Source organism: Perognathus longimembris, chromosome 6 (genome assembly GCF_023159225.1).
Source record: "Perognathus longimembris pacificus isolate PPM17 chromosome 6, ASM2315922v1, whole genome shotgun sequence".
In the NCBI taxonomy this organism is placed as follows: domain Eukaryota; kingdom Metazoa; phylum Chordata; class Mammalia; order Rodentia; family Heteromyidae; genus Perognathus; species Perognathus longimembris.
In genome coordinates, this window is record NC_063166.1 from 76,987,368 (window position 1) to 77,009,324 (window position 21,957).

At 43.2% G+C, this 21,957-nt stretch overlaps 1 protein-coding gene across 4 annotated transcripts in view; it reads right to left on the bottom strand.

Annotated features, from left to right (window-relative positions):
* Window positions 1-1,147: 1,147 nt before the first annotated feature.
* Ncoa5 (nuclear receptor coactivator 5) overlaps window positions 1,148-21,957 on the bottom strand; it is a 38,472-nt gene continuing 17,662 nt past the window's right edge. For 2 of the 4 annotated variants that reach the window (XM_048349535.1, XM_048349536.1), the window contains exons 2-8: window positions 20,874-20,940; window positions 10,465-10,770; window positions 8,736-8,872; window positions 6,920-7,046; window positions 5,054-5,253; window positions 3,464-3,784; window positions 1,148-2,978 (exon numbers count right to left, since the gene is read on the bottom strand). In XM_048349535.1, the coding sequence (XP_048205492.1) occupies window positions 2,389-2,978; window positions 3,464-3,784; window positions 5,054-5,253; window positions 6,920-7,046; window positions 8,736-8,872; window positions 10,465-10,770; window positions 20,874-20,911 (1,719 nt within the window). In that variant the 5' untranslated portion in view covers window positions 20,912-20,940 and the 3' untranslated portion in view covers window positions 1,148-2,388. Of the gene's footprint in view, window positions 2,979-3,440; window positions 3,785-5,053; window positions 5,254-6,919; window positions 7,047-8,735; window positions 8,873-10,464; window positions 12,341-20,873; window positions 20,941-21,957 lie in introns of those variants that run through there. The other 2 variants (XM_048349537.1, XM_048349538.1) reach the window with 2 other exon arrangements.

Sequence of the window (21,957 nt, forward strand, 5' to 3'; positions counted from 1 at the left end):
TAGGCTGAAGCGGTGGGCTGGGCAAAAGGGAGGGAGCTCTATCAACACCAATTAGGGTACCAAAGTTGCACTATCTGGGCCCAGACTGTCTGGCTGGCAAGAGCAGTTTCTGTTGATGAAACCAACATCCCACAAACACCCAAGTTCTCTGTGCTACATGTGCAATATTTGTTATGAATGTTATCACGTCACTCATCAAATTATCTTTCTAATAATCACTGTAGCTAGATGTTTCATGTCCATCCAAGTGACTTTTATTCTGAGTGCAATATTTCAATAGCCTTGTAGTGATAGTGTTGCTTTTGTTTTAGATGATCTATGTGCAGGGCAATGCAACGAAGTTGAAAACCCTTGTAAATAGGAGATTGCAAGCCAAATCAAGAGTATTTATTACAATTATTACTATTATTAGGCCTGCCTTTAATTTTCAGTGTTTCAGTATTCCGCATCCTGCCTCAGTATTGATCTTGTGTTCTTTGTGCCAATATGAAAAGGAGAGGCTCACTTCTTTCCTTTATTGTTGAATGCTCCCATTTAATGCTTTGAGGCTTTTACTGTATTAATTTTTTAGACTCCCGTCTGCACAAAATGCAATAAAAATAATTTTATTATACCCTTCATGGCCTGAGGTGTATTTGGATACTCCACAGGGGCTCCAGGAGAAGCTCCAAGCCCTGCTGCCAGGTGTGTGCCTCCCCCCCCCCCCCCCCCCGACGGGGCCCAAGCCCTGACTTGGAGCAGCTCCTAGGCCAGAGGCACTTCCTAGCTGCCAAGTCATAATGTGTCATCATCCCCCGGGAGGCTCTGGGAAGCCCAGCCTTGCTGTCAACACGGCTTCCTAACCCCAACCTTATTGTAAAGGCTCTCGAGGGCTCTCTGAGGTTCTGCCTATACAGTGGCTAAGCAGGGAGGGAGCACTGAGTACAAGCAAGGTTCCAGCCTAGCTCATCCAGAAAAGGCTCTCACAATTGTCTTCTCTTCTCAGAAGAGGACCTGCACGGGACGCTGCATGTCCACCCGCACCACGGTGGGCCACAGGCCTCTGCTGTCAACACGAAGGCTCAAGGAGGCTGACCCCAGGCTGAGGACAAGGGGCACTGGCTGGGAAAAGTACCTTGCACCGAGGCAAGAAAGATGAACACAGCTCTGACATTTTCATTTTAATTAAAAAGTGATCATTTCATTTCTTTCTTTTAAAATAACACAAGGGCTCCAAAGGGGGTGGAGTAACCCACTATATAACACAAACAGGTCAGAACATGAACTGCTGCATTGGGGGGTCTTGAATTTAGAAACCGTTGTTTGCCCAGCCACTGGTTAGGGACTCGGCGTGGCCACAGCTCCCCTCGCCCCGCCACGGCCTCCAAGGCCGGATCCACAGGGCTCCAGTGCGCACAGCAGTCCCGGGGGCAGGCAGCTTCCTTTGGCTCCATTCAGAGCAGCAACTAGCCATCCTCTTTAACAATCTCATTCTGGCTCAAAAGTTATGGACACCATCTTCATCACAAACATGTCCAAGTACCCAAAGTCTGACATCAAAATGGTCCCTACCCTGCTCAAAATACATGTAAGAAAAAGAACCCCAAGCCTGAGGTTCTGAGCCAAAAGCTCAAATCACTGAAATGTTGGATGTTCATTGTCAGAAGCCTAGAGCCTTCTTCTCAGCCCAGCTCCTCCGGGGGCCAACAGAAGGCTACGGAGGAGGGGGTGGGCCCAGACGCACAGCTCCTATCCAACTGCTGGTGAATGGAGCTGTTCAGTCCTCTGGAGATTCTCCAAAGAAATGAAAAAACAAAAACATAAAGAATAAAACAAAGACTCCAAACAACTTTGAAGCAATCACCACCCTGACATGGACAGACGAGCTCCTCTGCAGCCTCCAGGCAGTGGGTCTGAGTCCTGGGGAGCAGCGCCATCTTGCTTGCCGAGACCACCACTCTTTTGCCAATGTGGGTATCATAGCTCTGTTGGGTGTGCGAGGAGAGAAAGCCTTGGCAGGTTCCAAGTGAACAAAGAGGGTGGTGACCAACATAGCATTCCAAACATAGCCTGCTGGGACTTGATTCTTCCTTTCCTCTCCCAAAGCCAGCAGACAGGGACTGGAGAAACTCACAGAAACTGAGTGCACACACCTGTACTGCCCAAGCAACCCCACAGATAACCAAAAACAATATACCCCCGATTGCAGTATAAATTTGGATTCTGTAAGTAATAAGCAATGCAACCTTGGACAGGAGAGGGAGCAGGTGGTAGCAACTTGACATTTGATGTAGACCTGGTGAGCTCAGAGAACATCCTCCAAACAACTCTACTTAGAACAAAGTGGGTGGCGGCCAAGGGACTGAAGTAGTGGAGCTGAATCCTGGAGCACAGCCCCCACGAGGGGCCTCAGTAATGCCTCTGATAAGATCCCATGGGGGCCTGGGGCCTCCCCACCTGTGCTGCAGTTTGGCTAACCAGGTGGGAGAGAGCAGGGCCACTCTGGATCAGAGTGTCTAGAGCCTTCTGTACACTTGGATTGTCAAAGTTAATACCTGTGGAGGACACGGGCCTCTGGCTAGCCATGTTGCTGGCAGGTGGCAGGCGACTAGAAGGCTGGCCAAAGAGCCCTTGAGAAGGAGCCCCAGGCCGGGGGCCCATGTTCCGAGCAGATCCTGTCTGTCCCAAAATGTGTGGAGGCTGACTGCCAGAGGGCTGTGATCTTGTCTGAGGCTGGCTGTTTGCTGCTGTGGAAAAATTCTGGTTCTGGGTGTTTCCAGCAACAACTGAGGGGGATGTAGAGCTGCTGCTGGCCACAACGGTGCCACTATTGAAGAGGCTGAGGATTTTGGCCTGAAGCTCTTGCTGGGAGGTGGGGGGTGCAGCTGGAGTGGGTGTAGCAGAGGGGAGCACTTGGCCGCTCTGGAGCGGTTGGGAGCTTGGTTGTGTCTTCAGTGAGGCACCCGAGGTCGCCCCGAGTGATTGGCGGGAAATCGGGCCTAGAAGACAGAAGGGAAGCATCGGGTTGAAAGCACCTCCAAGGGCAGGAGGCCTAGTAGCCAAGGGAAGAACAATAATCAGAGTCACATCAATCACACAGTACAGACAATAACATCAATTTCCAAAAATGGCTGCTTTATGGCATCGACTGTTTACAGAAAGCAGCCTGGTTCCCTGGGAGAACTGTCTTTAAATAAGGGCATCCATCAATCAGGGCATTCCTCTTGGCTATCAAGGAGCCAGCAACATTAATCCACTCCACTGCCACAATAACTATACAGGGATGAGAATTCAGGACCCAAATCTACAGTTATTATCATTACAGTAATTGTATCAGTATGGATGGCCCCTAGGAGAACCCAAAAGATGGGCTCCCTTCCCTTCCCCACCCAAACAGTCCTGGGGCTGGCACCCTCCCAACAGAGCCTGGGGATTAGAGAAATGCAGAGTCAGAACTTCACCTCGGCCCTGCCACGTAGCTCACCAGGCAGAGAGTCGGTGCTGCTCCTCATAAGCCGCTCCTTTCTCTCTCGCAGGTAGTTGATGATCTTGTCTGTCTCTTCGGCAGTGAGGTACCTGTTATCTGCCAGCAGATTGATGAGGCTCTGGATGGCTGGAGGGTGCCCCCCACGCACGCCCTCCTCAGGGCCTCCTCGATCTCTTTCCTGTAGGATGGCCTCATCAGCCATCTTGGCTGCCTGTCTGGCAATCTCTTCCCGTTCCTTCTCCCGGCACTCATTCTTGTAGCGCTCATAATTCCTGGCCACTAGCACCATGGCATCTGCCAGGGGCATGTTGCGATGCTCTGTGGGAAAAATGACACAAATGATTTCCTCTCATGACAGGAGATAGGAGTGCCCAGATGCTGCCCTCTACCAAGCCCTTCCTAACCTCCTCAGACTGGAAGGAAAGCCACTGCAGTGACAATGGCCGTATGGGGTGGGTGTGAGGGGGCTGGGAAGGAGCTGAGAGGGGAGCTGGAAGCTTTGGTGGGGAGCACTCAAGCCTTTGTACAGAGGTGTTTCTTTGGGAGGAAATTCCTAGATCACAGACTTGTAGTAAAAACCAAAGAAACATGACAGGCTCCTGCAGACTCAAACAGACCATGTGGGGAGCAGCTGCGGGAAGCAGGCCCGGCAGTCTCTAGACCAGCAGCAGGAGGCAAACAGCCCTCTGCAAAGCCTGGCTCTCCACTGTGCTCCTTGGGAGAGATCTGCCCTACTGTTTTTTAATTCATTAGTTCAAAAGTCACAGATTAAAATCCACCCGTGGCCCTCAAAAAACTCCCTTTCCCACCAGTGGTCAAAGGGCTTCTGGCCAGACCCATGCATGCGCTCATACAGCCATAGCAAACAACTCCCTGGAGATCACTATGCGTTCTAGGGCCACATCCAGGCACAATGGGCACACCCAAAGTTTGGGTGTGGGGTGAAAGGAAATATCTGGGCTGGAGGAGCCTGGAGGAGCACTGAGTAAGGTATGAGATGATTGAATCTCACTGCTCAAGGATCAAAACACTAAAAGCTACTTTGGAGGACCTGTCCTCAAAATTGTGCCTCTTAGGAGCTCGGAACCTCCCCCTATTCTCGCAGCGCCTCTGTTCTCCTCGCCAGTAGACTGTGAAAACAAGGATTCCATTGTTCAGGGTGGGATGTGCGCCGAGGCATGCCAGAGTTGAATACCACAGGTGAGCAAACTGTGTGCATTGCTTTCCAACTCTCCCTTCAGTGACTTCATGTTGTAGCTTTAAACGGGACAGTGGGAATATTTACACCACAGAAATCAGCAAATGCTACAACTCTTACCTTATACAAAAACTAGTTGTTCTACTTTCCCAGCATACTTACTGTACACTGTTAAGGACGAGTGACCAGCAGGACCAGCACTGCATCACAGAGGATGTGAAACAAGTCAATGACTATGCGAATACCTCTGAATGCACACAGAGAAGGACCCTACCATATTCCTAGTGAAATATACAAGTTTTGTCCTAAACCTACTTCTTATGAATATGGTACAGAACTAATGTGCTAGTAACAACTTCTAGGATTCTGACCTACTTGGGCCTTCATACCTTGTGGAGTTCCAAACATGATGTTGACTGTACAAGAACGGTGAATCTGGTGTTGCTGGGTGATGACAATAGCAAAGGGAGACCCTCCCCTGCTAACATCCTCCAAGGCTTGTGACAGTGACACTTCTGTGTTTAGGAAGATCAAGTCCACAACCATGCCTAGGTCTCGTACCTTCCTCCCGACAGACTCAGCATAATCTCTGTAAGAACAAACAGGTTACAGGTGAACAGTCCCTGGCCGACAATCTCTATGCTACTGTGCCAGCTGCAAACACTCCCACGGAGAAAAACTCTAGCCCACTGTCCATGCACTCGTGAGGCTCCAAGGATTCTAGGCTTCTAGAACTTTGCCCAAGCTCACACAGGCGTTTCCAGTGGCACAGTATTTAATAACCTTCTTGATCTTCATTCTCTGGTCCAGTGGTTAGTCCTCCCTTAACACAAACCTGTTGCCTAATTAATACTTGTGGCTCCCTATCTTTGGGAGACTGCATAGTACAGCTCAAAAAGCACTGGCTTCAGTGCTACAAAGACAGCTTTGGATCTTGGCCTTAATATTTGCTTGCAATGCTGTCAAGCTTTAAGCAAGTCCCTTTCCTTTTACCAGCTGTACTTCTTGTCTTAAACCAAATAGGAACAATACAACTCAGCTCCTATGTCATTTCCTTGACATTTCCTCCAATCTAAATCAGATCGCCATACTCTCTTCTCATTAAGACTCTTTCCCTACTTATTTTTGTCATCTTCTCCATTAGATTGAGTTCTACAAAGTGGAAGGCGCTGTGTGTGTCTGCTTATTACTATTATAGCTCCAGTACCAATCATTATACCATGGAATATAATTACTGTGAAGATTAAAAATAATTTGTATAGAAGTCCCTAGCATGGGGTAGTACAAAGGGCTCAGAAAATGAAGGCTATTGTCATGTGCTCAGAAAAGGCTACCTATATTCAAAATAACATGTCTCTGAACAAGGCAAGCCAGAGTTTGTGAACTCCACCGCTGCTTGGTGTCTCAACACCTATTTCCCTAGTCACTGCCTTGAAATTAGCTCTATGACTCCAAACCACAAGAACACACATGAATTTATTTACTGACCATCTCGGTAAGAGAACATAGCACCTACAAAGCCTGTAAACTGCTCTGCCCCCTTCTCCCTTATGACCTCAAGGAGAGAATGTAAAGAGGTGGAAGGGAACAGTGCTACAAACTCTTGCTTGGTTAGCGTGGTCACCTCACACTTCTGCAAGGCCAAGGCCTGTTAGAAAGCAGGCTTCTTTCCTGGCTAACAAACGTAGAGGCGTGCTTTCAAAGTATGAGGGATCTCAGGTGCCCCACCAAGGGGGAGCTACTGCTTTTCTGGGATAATGGCTACCCCCATTCCCACTCACAGCTCACCTGGTTCTACATGGCCAAGCCTACCTGTGCTCTAGGGATAGGCACAGGACTTGCCCCTGGCCAAAATGACAGGATCACGGATGAAAGTAAACCAGGGGAGTTCAGTAGCACAACTAGGAAAGAATAGCTCTCTTTCCAGTGTGTTTGCTGAGTTACAATGACACACACTAGGTCAGTGCCATTCTGCTTTTTGCATGAGAATGAGGGCAACACCAGGGGAGCCAGACAGAGGTACTAGGAGAAAACAAGTCTTGATGACACAGTCTCACACTGGATGTGGCCTCAATTTCCCAGTTAAGCAAACTTGAAAATTTCTCCTTTGAGGCTAAAACCAATTTGAATTGGGTTTTCTGTCACCAACAGCTCCAAGAACTCTACCTTATAGTAAGAGTAATATCAGCCCAAGTAGGAACCTGAATTTCTGTGTTGACGCCTCTCCTTACTAGAACTAGGCAAAGGGTTCTTACTTAGTCTGCTTGTTGACCACAATCACAGAACAATCCACAGGTCTCTCAGCATCAAAGCGCCTCTGAATTTCCTCAAAATATTGACGATAAAGCTCTTCTCTACGCCGTTCCTCGCGTTTCAAACGCTCTGCAAGGCATCAGCAGAGAAAATTTAAATGAAGACTATCTTATTTACTATAAGACTATCTTTTTAAAACTAGTCACAGGACTCTGAATCAATCTTCAAATCTACTTCCCAATCATAATGACTATTATTACTGTTTTATTATAAACTCATTAAAAGGAGGCTGTTGGATCAAAGGGCATGGTCACTTTCATTCTTTATCTGATATATACTACCAAACTGATTTCTAGAAAGTGCTATGAAGTTATACCTAAAAAAGGACTGGGACTTGGAAGTGTGGCGCAAATGGTAGAGCCTTAAGCAAAAAAGCTAAGCAAGAGTGTGAGGCCCTGAATTCAAGCCTTAGAAGTGGCAGAAATAAATAACAGAGGTTAAAGGTGTGGCTCAGGTGGCAGAGTGCCAGGCAATGAGTGAAAGCATCCAATACGGAGTTAAAGTTCCTGTCTCAGACAAAAAAAACCAAGGGAACTAAATAAATAAAAATTAAAGAAAGGGCTGGGAATATGGCCTAGTGTGCTTGCCTTGTATCCATGAAGCCCTGGGTTTGATTCCCCAGCACCACATATATAGAAAATGGCCAGAAGTGGAGCTGTGGCTCAAGTGGCAGAGTGCTAGCCTTGAGCAAAAAGAGACCAGGGACAGTGATCAGGCCCTGAGTTCAAGCCCAGGACTGGCCAAAAAAAAAAAAAAAAAAGGAAGGAGGATCAATCAGTGCATATTTCTTTAAATGTTAGTCAGCGCTGCTGTTGCTCAGGACAGCACCCAGGCCCTGAGTTCAAGCCTTATGACCATTCCCCGCCGTCCCAAAAGACAAAATTTTATTGTATTTAATCTGAACCAAAATGCAAGTGATTAAATTTTTGTAACTAGTTAAAAATGGGGGCTGGGGATATAGCCTAGTGGCAAGAGTGCCTGCCTCATATACACGAGGCCCTAGGTTCGATTCCCCAGCACCACATATACAGAAAACGGCCAGAAGCGGCGCTGTGGCTCAAGTGGCAGAGTGCTAGCCTTGAGCGGGAAGAAGCCAGGGACAGTTCTCAGGCCCTGAGTCCAAGGCCCAGGACTGGCCAAAAAAAAAAAAAAAAAAAAATGGAACTGTACCCCTTTTGCACAATACCTTGTCGACAAAATTTAATAAAAAATTTTTAAAAATGGGGCTCTTAAACATCTCTACTTGGCCAGGTATATATGAAATAATATAAAAATCTTTAAAGATCTGGGAGCTGGTGGCTGATGCCTATAATCCTAGCTACTCAAGTGGCTGAACTCAGAGGATTGCAATTTGAAGCCAGCCTTTGCAAGAAAGTTTGTGAGAATCTTATCTCCAAGTAAGCAACAAAAAGGACAGAAGTGGAGCTGTGGTTCAAGTGTAGAGTGCTAGCTTTGGGCAAAAAAGCAGCACATAACTGTCTTCATAAAACTCCATACTGGAGCTTTAACTCAGGGCCTCTTCTACTTGAGTCATACCTCTCTCTTGATCTGCTTTTTGTTGGAGATGGGAGTCCACGGCTGGCTTCAAATTGCAACCTCCCAAGTAAGATTATAGGTGTGAGCAACCAGAGTGCAGAGCCCTGTTTTTTCTTTTAATGCATTTGTTTGGCCAAGTCATTAACCAAGTAGTTATTTACATCCTTTTCTTCTGTAAAGTGTCCTACCGGTGACAGAAACAGAGTATTTCTCCTCTTTTACCTTTTGCACGAGACTGACTTTCTGGGCCAGGGGGGCCTCGTCCATCAAAGCTGTCTCTGTACCGGTCATAGTATGCGTCATCCTTTCTCCTGCAATGGTCATCCATCCGCAGGTATCGGTCATAAGAGCCCTCTCTCCTGAAAAGTTCAGAAAATGTTCACCAAGTCAGAACTCTATCCTAGTCTATAAAACCAAGAGAATTCTTTAAGACTTAGGTCCCTCTGAGACACAAGATTCTGGAGTTAGACAAGTGAGACTTGTATCTGGGACTCATTAGTTATCATTTCTGTGGTTATGACATGTAGTAGTTGTTCTTTTGCCAGTTCTGGGGCTTGGAATCAGGGCCAGAGTTCTGCCCCTGGCTTCTTTTTTTTTGGGGGGGGGGGGCAGTCCTGGGGCTTGGACTCAGGGCCTGAGCACTGTCCCTGGCTTCTTTTTGCTCAAGGCTAGCACTCTGCCACTTGAGCCACAGCGCCACTTCTGGCCATTTTCTGTATATGTGGTGCTGGGGAATTGAACCCAGGGCCTCATGTATACGAGGCAAGCACTCTTGCCACTAGGCCATATCCCCAGTCCCCCTGGCTTCTTTTTGCTCAAGGTTAGCACTCTACTTCTTGAGCCACAGCGCCACTTCTGGCTTTTTCTGTTTATGTGGTGCTGAGGAATCAAGCCCAGGACTTCATGCATGATAGGCAAGCATTCTAATGCTAAGCCACATTGCCAGCCCGGCTATGACATGTAATAAATGCAGAATAACTTATATTTATGGAGGAACATCTCATGCTCCCTTCTCTTTTTGTTTGTTGGTGCCAATACTGAGGCTTGAACTCAGCTCTCCTTTGGGCTTTTTTGAGGAAGGTTGGCACTCTAACACCTGAAGCATACCTCTGTTTCCAGCTTCGTGCTGGTTAAGCAGAGGGAGAGGAGTCTTGATTTGTCTGTCTACGCTAGCTTGAAATAGTAATCCTCAGAATTCAGCCTCCTCAGTATCCAGGATTACAGGTGTGAGTCTCAGCACCTGGCTTCCTTATGTTTTTAACATTGTAGTAAAACGTGTAACAATCATTTGCCTTTTTAACAGTACTACAGCTTGAAATTAGGACTTTATGTTTGGTAGGCAAGGGCTCTACCACTTGAGTGACACTTCCAACCCTTTTTGCTTTACTTTTCAGAGAGGTCAGATTGTTTCTATCCTTTAGCTTATATGTATAATTCTGTATGTACACATATCCATGTGTAACTGAGTCCTTCTTTTCAATTCTTTTAACTGAGCAACTGGCAAGCTATTTTCCACAAGTGACTATCTGCCATTTTTACATTTCACAATATGAAGGTCCCAATTTCTCCATATCTTGCTAATACTGTTTTTTGAAAAAAAAAAAAAAAAAGATAACCATCCTAGGTGTGAAGAGGAATTTCACTTGCTTTTCTTGATGACTAATGCTGTTGAATGTCTTCCATGTATTTATTAGCTCCCTGCTTTGTTGTTGTCCCCCCCCCCCGTTTCTGTTTTCATTTGATGATGTCACAGAGATCCAGATTCATTGACTAAGCATAATTCATCAACCATTCTCACGTCCAGTAAAATTAAGCACTGTATCTAGTACTTCATAGACACTGGAAATACAAGGCTCATGTCATTGCCCTTAATGAGCTTTTAATCAGTTTAGCAACGCACACATACAGCTTTGAACAGAAAAGTATGCAGCTCAGGGGGCGGGGCACATACCTATACATGGGATCTCGGGAATCCCTTATGTCTCTGTATCTGTCATACATGGGGTCCCGGTGATCTCGAAAATCTCTAGAGTCTCTTAGATCACGAAAGCCTCTGAGATCCTTCATGTCCCGAGCATCACGCATACTTCTGCTATCTCTGTGATCCCGAATGTCTCTGCTGTCTCTGTGGTCCCGTAAGTCTCGAACGTCTCTATCCCGGGCATCCCTGCCATCCCTGGGCTCTCTCCTTGGACTTCCACGAATTGGAGATCGATCACGTCTTGAATCTCGACTGTCTCCAAAGCCATATGGATCTCTGTGGGAAGTAGCAAGAAGATGCTAAGACAATGAAATTGAAAGTAGCCAACCTTTGAGCTCTTTTATAGTAAAGTCTCCACCCTCCAAACATTTTTCCTCTAAAACATGGCAATGAGAATGTGACTGAAATTTTAGGCAGAGTAACTTGTCTGGCCAGAAAATAAGGTTTAGAACATTCTAGAATTTCAAAAGATTGACATCAAAGAGAGAATACATGAACAAATCCCAAAGGATTTGACTGGGGTCATAGTATTGTTCAGGGTCCAAGGAGTAATTCAGTATTTACACATCAAATTATCATGTTTTAATAGATCTTCAGAGTGAAAGTGACCTTCCCCAAATTCTATTTTCTCCCATTAGACTTGTCTGAAAGAGATTTTGCAAAGGAGAAGCACACAGGAAGGGCCAACACTCAAAGAAAAAAGAAGAAAAAGAACAAAAGGCACAATCTCATATAAAGTGATCCAAGGAGCCATCCTTAAATCACTCAAAAGTATCTAAGCAGGACAAGGAAGGAAAAAGAAACCAAGCCAAGCACAATATGTTACACACAGTAAAGGATCATGAACAATTTTTCTTGTCCTGCAGCCTTATTGAATAGTAGTCTCAACCTAAGGCCCTATAGAACCTAGTTCCTTTTTGCCAAAGTTTCTTTTAAAGTGTTGAAAGTCAAAGACAGGTGTGCCTTGCTGACTTCAATGTTCTAATGAGACATTTCACCCTACTGGAAACTTTTCCTAATGCATTTAAAATAAAAAATTTCCCATTATAAGTTAATCAGCCTCATTTCTAATTTTCTCCCATCTGCTAAAAATCTTTTTGGTTATCAAGGCTTAGGAAGTTCACTTTGATTCCTGCTCCCCTGTTCCCATTCAGTCACTTGAATTCTGCTCATTTTTTTTTCTTTCCATCCCCTCTAGATTTATATGCCCAGTCCAGGCTCTTATTTTTATGCTAGTACCACAGCTCCAAATACCACTGCATCAAAAACTAATCTGGATTCCAACTCATTCAACACATGAATACCTACTTACAAATCTAAAAGGTTCATTTCCACCTGTACCCTTAGCGTATCTCATAACCCCAGGGACCAATCCATAACAAATCTGGCTCATTTCTATTATCCCTTCCTGTTTCAATCTTCTGTTTTACATAGGGTATTCTTATGGGTCCATACAACGTATAGTCTCTATTTTTATTCATGTGGTTTTTCTACTTGGAATATTTTTCCTAGTCTAAACATCATGCAATCTCCATGGACAAGTGTATGTCTTCTAGGCAATCTTCCCAATTCTTAGTAACTGCTGATTTTTTCTTGCTCAATTCTCAGAGAATCGGTATCTCTATTACTCATCTTGATCTGTTATTTGCCTTTGTATAATGTCTTATGTCTGACCTACTTTACAGAATACCTCCTCTGTAAAACCTGCCCTGAATCTTTTTGTTGTTGTTGGTTGTAGGGCTTGATTCAGGGCCTGGGTGCTGTGCCTGAGCCTCTTTGTGCTAAAGGACAGCACTCTACCACTGGAGCCACAGTGCCACTTCTGGTTTTTGAAAGGTTAATTGGAGAGAAGAGTCTCCCAGGGAATTTTCTGTCCAGGTTGGCTCAGAACCAAGATCCTCAGATCTCAGCCTACCAAGTAGCTAGGATTACAGGCATGAGCCACTGATGCCTGGCCCAATAGGTTGTTCTTGTCCTTCCTACCCCAGTAAATGGTATATTCAGTGGATTATGCTAGAGAACTATATGCCATCATTCTCTTCAGGCTTTACTTTCCCTCTTTGTTTTCTTTTCTCTCTCCCAAACTGCTATCAGTTCTGCTACCTCCACTGGTAACAATGATAGTAAACTCACAATGACTTTACTCCCAAACCAATGTAAAACCATTCTTTACTTTCCCAGAATTTAGAATTCAACCCAAAATCTCTAAGTCTAGGTAAGTCCTTCATGATCTTAGTTCCCACTTTCTCCAACTTCACATCCCTCTCCCAAGCTCACCACTTTCTTATCTTAGGAGCCTTTCCTTTATGAATAGTCAGATCTTTCCCACTTTCTTCAGTTGAGCAGGAGGAGTGAATTTACAGTTTTCCCAGGTCTTGGCACAGAAATATAATTTACTCATTTACTCCCTAATTCAGTAGTCTATCCTACTACATTGCAAGCTCTACAGAAGCGGTCATTTCTGCATTACAAATCCACCAGGTAGCAGTATTTCTGACACATAAGAGATGCTCTATAAATGTGCTAAATGAAGCTCATGTCTGTACATACTTCTAACACTGCACTTATTAGACTGTCTTGTAATTATGTTCTATGTTTTGCTCAAGAGCTTCTATGTATCACCTAGTGATGTAGCCATTGTAATTGTGTAAGCATACCCTTTTATGTTCACAAAACAGAATTGTCTAACATCTTATTTTTCAGAACATATTCTCTTCATTAAGTAGTGCTCAACTGTACTGTTTCCACTACTTCCCTACCAAACAGTAATTCTCTTGAAGGCATTATTAAATATTTCATAAACTGAATTATTTTCTAAGTTATAAGCCACTAGCCACTATTTTGTTCTTTTGTCATTTACCACAACTATACATACTGGGAATTCTTTACAATGTCATCAGCTTGGTGGAAAACTTCACCTTCACAGGTACAGGAAAATAATTAAAATGCCAATTTCACTTCTATGGGGGAAGTCCTTGTTTCTACACACTTACTTATTCATTAGAGGTGGAGGTCCTATGTTTGCCCAGGCTGGTTTGGAACTCAGGTCAGATGATCTGTCTCAGTCTTTCAAGCAGCTAGCACTACAGGCACACACTTTTGTCACATTTGAAGGTACACTATTACTCTTGGTTTGGAGCAAATATGGCAGACCAGGGGATTTAAATAAGACAGTAAACATTAGTTCTTAATGATTGTTCCAACTATCCCTATTCTATCCAATAATACCCTAACATATGTAACATAAGATGTAGTGTACAGTAGGGGCAAATATTCAAGATCCAATAAAAAGTGACAAGTGGTAAGTATTTTTGGATTATTAATGATCAGTGGATAAACTTGCTTTAGGGAACAGCTGGAAGTAGTCATCAGAGGTGAAATCAGATTTTAAGTGTTCTTGGCAATCAGGCCTGAAATATCATGAACCTGACAGAGCACAGACCATACACAAAGCCTTGGGCTGCTAGAAATATGGCTAAGAATATCATGTCAGTGCACGTTTTTCACAGACTTAGGACAATTATAAATGCCATGCTGCTCTCTTTATTTTTTCTTTTCTGGAGACTGAACTTCATACATGTTAGCAAGTACTCTACGATTGAGCTGCAAAGACAAACACCATGCTTCTGTCTTGTGCCAGGATAGGGGCTTGAATAGAGGTCTGGTTGCTGTCCCTTAATTTTTTTTTCCTTTTTCCTCTAGGTTGCTGTTCTACCACTTGAGCCATAGCTCCATTTAGGGTGGTTTTTTGGTGGTTAATTGGAGGTAAGAGTTTCATAGACTACCTGGGTAAGCTTTGAACCATGATCTCAGATCTCTGCCTCCTATGTAGCCAGGATTACAGGTATGAGCCTGTAATTTTACTTACCTGTCAGGAGTCTATCCCTGTAGAATGACCATACCCAGTTTTCAGAAAGTCTGACTCCATGTTTTCAGTTATGTCAAAACAAGACCCTCAATGTATCTTAAGTTCATGTACAACTCAACCACTAATTCTCTTTCAGTTGCCTTCAGGGTAAAACTAGAAAGGAGTGATATTCATAAGGAAAAAGAACCAAAGGAACAGTGGAGATAGGGTCAAGGAAGATAATTACGCTCTAAAATGAAAGAGTAAAGCTCCTTTTCCTTTCTCCAAAAGATGTAAAATGGTCTTCCATACTGTTGTTCTGGAGAAAAAAGCAAACAAAAATCCTTTTAGGGTCACTTTGGGAACCAAACAAAGAATTTCTCAGAGGAAAACAGCTCCTGTTACTGACCCTACCATCTTTTCCAAACAAGAACACAGCTAAGAAAAGGGTGGCACACTGTATAGGATGCTGAGTGCGCAGAGGACAGAGCGCCCTGCATGAGAAATTTGACCTCATTAAGTAGGCTACAAACAGGTCTCTGGAGCACAGTACAGTTCACAGTATCATCACAGGAGGTGCATTACTAAGGAAAACCAGTGTAGCATATCCTCAAGTACCATGTAACTAAAAGCTAAAAGGAAAGTGAACAGCAGTTAATTTCAGCACTACAGTCCACAAACTGAACAAACACAAGTAAAATTTGGCTGTCAAGTTCCTATCAATTCAGCAGGGGAAAAAGAGTAAAATGTTCTTCACTATGAGAAAAATACAGGTATATCACTGGGAAACATTTTAGAGGTAAGGCAGAACAGGTGAAGGAAAAACCGTGGCTCAGATGGCTGGTAGGTGTGCTTCTCTTGCTGGGAACTAAAGGAGCTTGTTGAGTACTAGGCATTTGAGAGCTTATAGACCAAGAACTGACAGTCATCTTAGAAGACTGTGGAGCTGCTCTTCATCAAGCCTCTGAAACCTCAGATCCAGGGAGGTGGTTGGCCTTGGCTGTACTTGTCAGGGAGAAAGGTCTCCTCCATTTTTTTCTCTTTTCTGAGGACAGGTTGTCCGTTCTTCCTTTCTGTTCACTGGAATATTTTCCTTTGGAGGGCAAGTTTTTGACTCTGAGAAAGTATTTTCTTAGCATTTCCAGCTTCTGTCAGTTATTGTCCACAAATATTAACTAAATGGCTGGTTGCTATGTGATGCTGAATTCTCATCATGATGGCTCCATGCTGCTAGAGATACGATTTGTGCAGAACTGTGCCATGAGACACAGGTGGCATATGGCGTACATCACAGATCCAAAACTTTTTTTTTTTTTGCCAGTCCTGGGCCTTGGACTCAGGGCCTGAGCACTGTCCCTGGCTTCTTCTTGCTCAAGGATAGCACTCTGCCACTTGAGCCACAGCGCCACTTCTGGCCGTTTTCTGTATATGTGGTGCTGGGGAATCGAACCCAGGGCCTCATGTATACAAGGCAAGCACTCTTGCCACTAGGCCATATCCCCAGCCCCCCAGATCCAAAACTTCTAAGTGCTCATGCTTTTCCCTAGGAAGCAGGCAAGTCCAAATATGATGTTTCTGTTGGTGGAGATGGTACTTGCTGACAATTGTTGATTCTTCAAGTGTTGTTGTAGAGCAATCATAGCCTGGGACATAGTGAGGCACATCTATTGTTAGGGCTATCTCACACTCAAGAAGCAAGGAATTGTTGAATTAAGGCCCTTATGGACAAGTAGCAAGCACTTGAAGCCATGATGGAAACATGTCCATGTTACTTCTGGTGAGCCAATCCCCATTGACTTCCACCAGAGACGCAATGTTTAACATCTTTCAAATCCTCTTCAGGGCTTTGACACAGACAAGTAAATTCAACTTGTTCTTCTGTAGGTCATATGGGAAGGTTTGGGAAATACATTTATTTCTAATACTCAGAGGCCAAGTATGCATATAGTTATGATATAAGACTGAGTTTGCCACAGTATTATACTGAAGATAGCTATTGAGAATGTCTAAGACATAACCAGAATCATGATTTGATGAATAAAGACTCAGCATTATTAGGATAATACTGAAACTCAGGATCAACGTGAGACAACTGGTACTTAGGTAACTACGCAGTATAAACAAAGCAGTCTATCAAGTAGTCCAAGGGTTAAATGATTAGGAATTCAGGCTAAAATGTGATCCAGTAGGGATCCCTCATGCAGAGTTCTGTGCTAGGTTGGGTCAACACGGTCACAGTTAAACTTTGGCAGTTGGAGTCACTAGGGAAGCACATCACTGAGCAATGCCAGCAGAACTGTGGTTTACAGAGACACTTGAAGAGGTGATAAGCTTGTGAAAATTCCCAAGGATATATCTAGGCGTTTTGACACTCTACGTTAAAGTCCAGTAAACCAAGGCGATATAAAGGTCTTGTCAGTATGTTTAAAGACAAAATTTTGTTATTAAGAGTAGGAAGCACTGAGACATAAGCACATCTTAAGAAAATACCTGTCACAGACAAATGATTTTTTGTTTTTTTCTTCCTATGAACAAGGCATCCCCTATGACTGGGCGCACAACACTCATTAGGGCTGCCAAATGAAGGCATTTGTGTTATTGGTACATTCATAATCACTTCAAGGCATTAACGGGAAGCATCCAAATAGATAGTACACCCTCAAATAAGTGATTTGCCCCTTCCACATTAACCAGTCACCCATCTTTCCTACTTGTTGCATTTTACTTCTGTTCTATTGGGGTACTGAGTATTTCAAGACAAAGTATAATCAGAGAAATGACCATTTGGGTCCCACCTTTTCTAGTCCGGTGGCTCTATCACTGGAGACAAACCTCCTCAAGCTTTTGAGGTAGGGTCACATTTTATGCCTGAGGTGATCCTCCTACTTGCACTTCTCCATGTTAAAGGGGCTGTACAGGCACATGACACTATGTCCAGGCATTATGTTTCCCTTTAGCTGGGATAACAGGTGTGTATCAATGCACCAAGCCTTTGTTTAAGATAGTCTCGAGAACTTTTACGCTCAGGCTGGTCTTGAACAACAATCTTCCATCTCTACTTCCCATGTAGCTTGGTAGCTTGAGCTACCATGCTGAGACAGTCCTTTACTTTGAATACAATATTCAATTTGTCTGGACTTTTCCCCCCTGTGATACTGGGGATTGAACCTAGGGCTTCACACATGCTAAGCATTTTACCAATTCTTGCTTTTCTGGGGCTGGCTCAATATCACAATTTTCCTGTCTTTACTTCTCAAGTAGCTGGGATTGTAGTTGTTCAACAGCATACCAGCTGTGTATATGTGTGTGTACGCATGTGATTCCTGGGGATTAAACCCAGGGCCTGGGCACTGTCCCTGAGTTCTTTGTTTTTTGCTCAAAGCTAGCACTCTACCACTTAAACTATAGTTCCAATTCCGCCTTTTTTTGTGCGTGTGTGTGTGTGGTTAATCTGAGATGAGACAGTCAGACATTCCTGCCTGGGCTGGCTTCAAACCATGATCCTCAGACCTCAGCCTCCTCAAGAGCTAGGATTACAGGCATGAGCCACCAATGCCTGGCTCCTAGGTGTTTTATAATGGTAAAAACCAAAGACCTTCTACTCCGAACAGTTTTTTCTTTTTATACATTTTTCTGTTTTGTTTTGCTAGTTGTGGAGCTTGAACTCAGGGCCTGAGCACTGTCCCTGACTTTTTTTTTGCTCAAGGCTAGCACTCTACCGCTTGAGCCACAGCACCACTTCTGGCTCTTTCCATATATGTGGTGCTGAGGAATCGAACGCAGGGCTTCATGTATACGAGGCAAGCATTCTACAACTAGGCCATATTCCCAGCCTATTACCTTTTTTTTTTTTTTTTTTTTTTTGGCCAGTCCTGGGCCTTGGACTCAGGGCCTGAGCACTGTCCCTGGCTTCTTCCTGCTCAAGGCTAGCACTCTGCCACTTGAGCCACAGCGCCGCTTCTGGCCGTTTTCTGTATATGTGGTGCTGGGGAATCGAACCTAGGGCCTCGTGTATTCGAGGCAGGCACTCTTGCCACTAGGCTATATCCCCAGCCCCCTATTACCTTTTTTTAAACAACATCAATTAGTACTACGGGGGTTTTCGTTTTGACACCTTGCTCAGAACAAATTTTACTATATGTGACTATCCCTCTTCCCTAGAGTAAATAAGTATGTCTGTAAGGAACTTCATCATATTCAATAACACATTGAGGAACAGAGAGACATATTGCCAAAGGGAACACTGATTACTGATCGAATTATATTAGCCTAGCTATCCCTTCTATTGGTTGCTAATATAAAAAGAAGCCACTGCTTTATCCAAATCTAAATGGTCTCCTTTCATACTTAGTTCTGAGTAAGGCAACATTTGAGAAGTACATAAATGACTTGTGTATATTTGTAATATCTGGTAAGAAGCTCATTTGAAAAGATCTTCTCCAATGCCTATTTACCTGTGGAGAGCCATTTTTGTAAAAAAGCATAAAGCTATTCCCCTATAGATGAATAAAGGAGTTGTACTTTAGGCTGGGCTAAAATTAATCTTTTTAGATTAATATCCTAGTAACAAGAGAGTTTCTAAAACAGCAATGTTTGTTGAGTATCTACAATTAAGTAGCAATGTGTTGTGTGTGTGTATGTTTGTGCATGTGTATGTACAGGGCTTGAACTCAGGGCCTCTCTTGCTCTCATTACACTTTTTTGCTTTTGGCTGGTACTCTACCATGCCTCCAGTCCAAATAAAGACCTAATTTACTTTTCCTTCTTCAAAAACACAAATAATATTACATACAGATTACATGCACTACAGAGAAAACAGAGTGGGAAGATTTTACTAATGGAGTCACTTATATTGTTAGTTAGAAATTCCATAACTCCTCTTGCTTCACTAAGAAAAATTTACACATTAGTGCTCTTTGAAAATTGGACACACATCAAGTTTCTTTTCAACTCATTTGGCTACTGCAGCTTCCAACAGGAGCCCTGTATTTCTGACCATTAGATGCGTACTCTTAGCCCCCCAATTTCATGTTTACTGGGGCAAAGAGGAACAATACAGACAGGGCTGCCCTAAATTTGCAGCTTAATTAGATGTGATCTAATGGAAGCAGACATTCTATGAACTATTCCGCTAATGATATGTACCAACAAATCAACCAGTATAGTATCGTAAGCTGCAGGTATACTTCATGGTGTTAGAAAATATACCAATGTATACACTCACTTCTGCAATAAACCAGGATACAGGGCATTCACATGAAAGCTGTAGTGTTACTACAGATATAGTTAGTTCAACTCTTCTGAGTGAGCAGAAAGAACAAAGAATCCAACTGAAATCAGCATTTCCTGCACAAACTCTGCAGAACACACACATTTTCTTTGTAACTAGAAAATACCCACCCTCCCTTCATATCCAAGTATGAGTATATACATGAATCGCACAAGTCATTCTTTTGTCTAAGTAGGTGAAAAAAGTAGGTGTTTTTTTATAAAAATCAAACAGCTATATATTATGTGTGCTTAGTTAGTTGGGTATTTCCCCAAGTCCTGTTACAATATCAGTACCGAGATTTCACTGTTTTGCATTGCAGTGTTTAGCTAGCTCACTGTAGGAGATGTAATTTTCTGTGGGATATAATTTAGGTATGTAGTTTCTGTAGAAAATGGCATTTTACTGGGCAGAGGCAAAATCCATATTGAGTATTCACTTAAGCCTTGAAGAGATACCAGACATGACACATCATACATATCTGTAGTCCACACCCAACTGCACATACTGCATCCACTTGCATGTTGTTATGAACCAGTTTGGATATAATAGACTTCTCTTTGGTGTAAATGGCAATATTGGTAATGTTCTTCCATGAAAGAAAGGGCCAATTTGATTTGTATGTTGAGAGAACACACTGGGATTACCTTTTGTATATACTGAAGGAAGGGTACATTCCAGGAATGTCCCTTATTTCCAGGAAAACTAAGAAAAAGGGAGACTTTTAAGAGGTAGAACGTTTTGCCCTTTTTATTTCCCCTCAAACAAGTAACCCAAGCATGCAAGCACAGGGGATCTGCAGCACAGGCACAGCAGCAATCTCTTAGGCAGCTCTTTCCAATAAACCCGGGTTAACATCTGGACCGGCAGCCATTTGGAATGAAGAGTTGAATCTCTGCTGCCTGCTGCAATGCAGCATGGCATACACCAGCGACCCTGGGGCATTCCTACTGTTTTGGAGGCTCCCATTGACAGGTGAACAGGGCAAAGACAGAGGTTTATCCTCTTCCAATTGCCTGCAACTCATGTTGCAAGCTGAACTTGCTGGGCTTGCCACGGAAAACACAAAGCTTCCTCTGCATCTCCTGATGTATGTTTTAAAAAAGCTTGAGCAAGGCCCTTCACACAGGTTCATGTTCTTATTGTTTGCTTGAGCGTTTCTGATTTGTTGGGGGGCAGAAAAGACCCTTGATGTACGAAGTTGGGCTTAACTCCCCAGAGCCCAACTCTCCCAAGGTAACTCACTGCTTCAGGGTACTTTACCTTCGTGTGGGGCTGGGTCTTGATGGAGCCGTATTCATATTTCTTCTTTCCGCTGCCTTATTAATATCTGAAAAGAATAATCAACCCATCTGTTCAATGCTACGGAATAAAAACAAGATCATCAGCACATTTTAAATGACAGCAATAACAGCAACAAAAAAAACTACAACAACAACCAGATGGTGTAAGAAAATCCATTCAGCAGAGACACATTTAAACAATTTTTATTAAGTTAAGGCATTACAATATCATGGCTTGGTAAAGAATGTCCCTCAGTTTTCTAGCTAACACACATTTGTATAAAATTGACCATGTCAAGCTTTAACACCCTGCAAAGTTCTAAACCTAACATCTCCCATCCAAAGAGAGGAAAAGGCTGTTTTCTAAAGTACTGGAAAACCACATGTAAGCTTTTGTTATTTTTTTTTTTTGGGGGGGGGGGGAGAAAGAAAAAAAGGGTTTGGAAAAAAATAGCAAGGGAAAATAATTCTCCTTTATGTTACAAATAACTGAAATCCATTGTCTTAAAACTTTCAATATTTCATGAAGCAGGACCTCCTTTTAATGTCTTGCACTGAATTCCGTTGGCTAGAATCTTCAAAAATGAGATGAAGGAAAGAAGAAAATTAACTTTTTTGTAATCAAAGAATATGACCTATTAAAATCTATAATCTTCACAGATAAGTACCTAAGAGAAAGAATTGGTATTTGGTAAAGTAGACTTAGGTAATAAAACATTCCTCATAAGAAGTTTTCATTAGAGAAAACTACAGAACATACAACTAGATGAGAGAGAGATTAGTGGAATCTTACAAGCTTATAGTTAAAGCCTGCTTTGCTAAAAGAAACAAAAGCATACCATATGTTACAAAAACAAAAAAGCACCATGTTTTAAGAATCAATGCAGTATTTAAGGAAATATGCCAATCCATCCCCCCCAACCTGATTAATTGTATAGGCTTACAAATAAATGAAAGCATTAAAACTTGCATATTTCAGATGAATGACAAAACAAAATGCTTCCTGCTGTAGTTTTGCTCCTCTTCTGTCTTAAACAATAGCATTTCTAATGACTCAAATGATA